Source organism: Arachis ipaensis, chromosome B06 (genome assembly GCF_000816755.2).
Source record: "Arachis ipaensis cultivar K30076 chromosome B06, Araip1.1, whole genome shotgun sequence".
NCBI lineage: Eukaryota > Viridiplantae > Streptophyta > Magnoliopsida > Fabales > Fabaceae > Arachis > Arachis ipaensis.
The window spans coordinates 6,412,001-6,416,961 of NC_029790.2; the positions used below are offsets into that span (position 1 = coordinate 6,412,001).

Consider the following 4,961-nt stretch of genomic DNA (forward strand, 5'->3'; position numbering starts at 1 on the left):
TAAAAAATTATTTTAATTTTTTTTCTGCGGATATATATGAAATCTGATCCCATCCGCAAATATAAATTTCAAATCATATCCGAGTAGAGAAAATGTAAATATTGGATTCGATGAGTGTAGTATATATATATTAACTCGAGATTTTGATCATATCCGATCTAATACGATCCGCTAACACTTTTAATCAAATCAACTATCTATATGGAATATATGTTAAAATACAAAATATAAATTAAAAATAAATTAAACAATACATATAATTATACACAAATATATAGTAGTTAACAAATATATAGTAGTTAATTTTTTGTAAGAATGTAAATAAGTACGGATAACCTGATTATCTAATTGAGCAGATACAAATAATTCGATTATCTAATTAAATCCAACCAAATCCGATTTTATATTGAGCATTATACCTGACGGATAATCGAGTAAAATTCGATTATACTCAACCTTAATTTGTTCGGAAATCAAATCTAGGGGATCGATGAACCTGAACCGACCCGATGAACAAATTACCTAACACATTATATTAAAAAAATTATAATATTTATATAATTTAAATTTTACTAATTTTAATCTCATCTTAGTCATTAATTTTTCCACTTTTCAGCATAATTTTTTTTGTGTTATGCAATATTTTTTCACATTTTTTAATTTTTGCATACTAATTTAATTTAAATATCCAATCTATTCCAACTTAAATTTAATCGGTTTAAATTTAATCACAAAAAATATAATAACTCAATCTAACTCGAGCTGATCAAATTTAATTAGTCTAATTCTTAAACTCACCAAAACTCTACCTAACGTGCTAGTTTCATTATATCTCTAATAATTTTTTTGTATACACATATATATATATATAATTTTTAGTGTGTATATAGTTTTTAGTTGAACAATTATAAAAGTTAGACATACTTTTGTAAAAGAAATTTAGGAAATAATCATAATTCTGAAAATCAAATTGAACTATCCAAATTCAATTGGATTAACTAAAAACTAGTCAATAAATCAATTTGATTTAAGATAAAAATTGGTTGATAATAAATAAGTTAAAGAATCCAAAAATCAATCAAACTATTACTTTTTTAAGTAAAATAATTTAAAAATAGTAAAATATTTTTTTAAATGTATATTTATATAAATATATTATTTTATTATATACAAATCAATTCCAATTAAATAACGATTTAATTTTTAAAAGACCAAACACATAAATTTTATGGAAAGAAAAGGCCAATGAGCACAATTTCAAATTAAGTTTCCAAGGTACATATTCTTTGTCCACTATTGTCTTTGCTTAACATTAGTTAAGCAAATTCCCTCAAACAAGAAATTTTTTAGGTCCTCATGCTCCTTGCCACCAGTTGTGGGGTGCTTCCAGCAGCTTAAAGGGACCATATGAATTAACTAATTTGCCATGAAATGAAACTACTAAATTAGTTCTCAATTCAAAAGTTGAAAATATAAAAATCTGGCCTTCTATATATTTTAATTCATGGACTTCCAACAAAAATTTTTAAAAGTTACAAAATCAATTTCTAGGAGTAGGACTAGGAACAATTCTAAAGCAGAGCAAAGTAGAGGCTCTACAAACACATTCAGCTTAAAATAGACAACCTAAGTCGGCAAGAGCAAAAGCGAAATCAAACAATCATGCCTTATAGCCATATAGAATATCAAGAACTGAACCAATAACCCCGAAAAATTTCTCTCGTTATAACCAAATTCACCAATCACATTATGCAAAATGCTTACAATCCATGTATGAGGGTTAGGAAGCTGATTACCTTAGTCATGTATTTCCACAGGTAATGCACAACTATTTCCAGTTTCCATTTTGGTTCACTGAAGGTCTGCAATCACGCTCAGTAAAAATAGAACGATTAGCCATAACATAACTGTCATGTCATCAATACTATGTAAATATCATATAGTGAGATTTATTTTGATTCTTGATTAGTATAACTAGAAGAAAATGTTTCAAAAGGAAAGGGATAATCCTATACAGACAGCTATTTGCAAAAAGGGTGAGAGGAGCAGAGAGACAATGTTCACACTCAACCTTAAGAAATAGGGGGATGGTATCTATGTTGTAAGCTAGTTGATCTAAAATGATGTCCATCAAAGATTTTCTGCATCAAAATAGGATGTCGGACATATTTTAGCCAAGAGCATTGAGTAAAAATGAAAAATCAATTGAAAGGAACCTAGAGAAACATAATTAATCGAAACAACTACCTCAGACCATCTGCTCTTGTTGTGTGGCCTTCAAGATCTGCTTTCTTCCTTGATATATCAAGGTCCTTAATCTAAAATCATCCAGAATATTAATAAAAAGAAAATTTGTTTGAACTTCAAAATACATAATCTTTTCAGAAACTTACCATAACAAAAAACTTATCCACAGAGACACAGGTGTTCTTCACTACTTCATGTAAAGCAAAAGATAATACAGTATGAAAGTGTTTGGATAACTGAGATTCAGTATTCTTTTGAATCTCTAGATGTGCATGTTAGCTCAAACCAACAAATAAGCAAACCATCAAACACTTGGTGTGCACAGCGAAATTCATCTAACCTAACTGCGTAGCCAAATTGAGAAAAGAAGATACTGGGACAAGAAAACATGACATTTGTTTTTAATCCTGCATCAAACCAGAAAAATTGAAACAATGAACAATATGCGCAGATATATGTAATACCGAAGAATAGGCTTGCAGGGCTGAACTTGATTTCATTTGCAGCCCCACCTATTACTAGGATAGCAAATGTTTTCAGAAGTGCTATGTAAGGATCAAAAGGATGATCACCAATGCTGTGTCAATTATAAAGTCTAGTGTCTTTGTTAATCCCTACATGTATACATATATATAGCAATATTAGTCAACATTCAACTCAGTCATCATGTCATGAGGTAGAAATCTTACTGTTGCACCAAATGCTCTTACACTCATAGATATAATCTAAATAACCCTAAAATATTCATATTCAGGGTGAAAGCATAAATATTCAAGATCAAACCACATTGCAAGGTTTGAATTAATACAAAAGGCATTCGAGGTCAAATCATTCCTGAAGTTCCACAAAATAATAGACGCGTTACCTCTCTTCAATTACTGCTCTAAATGCGTCCATGAATACTTCAACATTCTGTTTTGAACATTAAAATTCAAAAGGAAATAAATCGAATTGGATATGATTTTAGGACCAAAACAAAGAGAAATAAAAAACCAAACTAATAAATAAATAAAAATAAATAAATAAAATGTGTTCCCTTGTTTTGCAGCCACTTATCCTTTATTTCTACTCTCTCGCTGACACAGCTAAAAACTGACCATAGGTAAGGCTTAAATTGTTTAAGATATTTTGTAGTATATTTTGCTTAAGATCTGAAAAATCAACTTTCTGTAGTCATATGTACCTTAATAGCTCCTTTCAGCCCTTTCTTTGCATAATCAACTGGCGTGTGGTTATTTTCAATGGAGGCAATGCGGCCAATGTCAATGAAGTCTCTAGAAGGAATACAAATTGGAGTCCCAACCTATCAAATAGAAGATAGTACATACAAACTCATAGAAACCATGAATCACGAAACAAAATAGAATTAACAAGGCTCCTTCATTATACTAACAGTAGAACCCAAACAGATAAAGTCGGTTTTAATGGTAAGAAAATTCTTTCAAGATAAGGTTTAGAGATCTCAATCAGAACAACAATTGGGTTGACTGAGATCACTCCAAAAAATAATGATGCAAAACAACATAAATTAGTAAATCAATGCTTAGAATTTTCAAAATGTGAATTAAATATATATTATAAACAATACCAGTGTAACAATTTTTTTTCTTTAAGTGATACTATTTTATTTAGTACACATCTCTCCTCTGAAAACCTCATTCTAATCAGTCACAGAGTAATTTAAATCTATGTACTTGGCACGTTGCATTTCATGAACTGGTAATTATAGTTACCTCAGAAGCAGAACTCTAAAAGACACAATAGATTATCTTCAACGCAAACTTTTAGCCATAACAATTAATGGAGCTACTTTCAAAACCAAATTCGAACCTTGAAGAGGATTCAAGAACAAAAATCTAAACCATAAAATAAAAGTGGAACAGATTGAGTTTTAGATGCAATAATAACGTATGAACATTTGAATTCCAAACAAAATATAGATCAATAGAAATTCCAGAATCTAAAATAGATAAAGACATACATGTAGGTTTTAGATCTGGTGACACGATGACTCGACGAGGCTGTGAACGGCGAGGATGGATGGCGCGAGACAGAGAGAGACATAAGCTGAGAGGCGGCAGAGGGAGCTCGTGTAACGCGAGCAGCAGAGGAGGGAGCTCATGCGAGCGAGCGGCGGCGGAGGGAGCTCGTGCAAGCGAGCAGTGACGGAGGGAGCTCGTGCAAGCGAGCGGCGACAAAGCAGAAGCGACGGAGAAGTCACATTTTCAACGCGAGTTTTGCCCTAATTTCAACTCGAATCAGAGAGAGAGAGAGAAGAAGAAGAGCAAGCTTAAAGGAAGGATCGGAGAAAATGAACGGTGATTTTGTGTTGAATGAAGTTTCATCATCGAATATGGTGTGTTTTGTGCCAGCGGACTTTGTGTTTATGCAATCAGGGCTTAATTTTGGAGGGCTTTATTAATGATTATTGAAGGATTTTTTTGTGATGATAGTTTTAAATTTCAATTTCAATTTTATCGACAAAATTATCGAGAAATGTTAGAATTTGTCAGTAAATTTTGTAAAAAAAGTTATCAAAAATTTATCAAAAGTTCGTTGATATCTTTTACAGTAAAATTTTATTAGAAAAATTTGTTTATAATCTACTATTTTTTAAGTGTTTTTTTATTAATTTGATGGTTGAATTTTAATGTGTATATAATAAACGACAATGATTAATATATAATTATTCAATCATATTATAAATATATACT

General features: G+C 30.6%; 1 protein-coding gene across 1 annotated transcript; it reads right to left on the bottom strand.

The window, feature by feature from the left end:
* On the bottom strand, window positions 1,761–2,654 carry LOC107645571 (negative regulator of systemic acquired resistance SNI1-like). The gene is made up of 4 exons (XM_021105405.1): window positions 2,592–2,654; window positions 2,248–2,318; window positions 2,072–2,141; window positions 1,761–1,862 (listed from the first exon to the last, which is right to left on the bottom strand). Exons 1-4 carry the CDS (start codon window positions 2,640–2,642, stop codon window positions 1,761–1,763), a joined length of 294 nt encoding a protein of 97 aa, XP_020961064.1. The 5' UTR covers window positions 2,643–2,654.

Excerpts from the sequence above, each read along its gene's own strand:
- LOC107645571 (XM_021105405.1), bottom strand. The coding sequence starts at position 2,642 with ATGTCATGTTTTCTTGTCCCAGTATCTTCTTTTCTCAATTTGGCTACG. Across the intron at positions 2,319-2,591 it reads TTCTCAATTTGGCTACGCAG|ATTAAGGACCTTGATATATC; the intron begins TTAGGTTAGATG and ends GGATGATTTTAG. Across the intron at positions 2,142-2,247 it reads ACAAGAGCAGATGGTCTGAG|AAAATCTTTGATGGACATCA; the intron begins GTAGTTGTTTCG and ends ATTTTGATGCAG.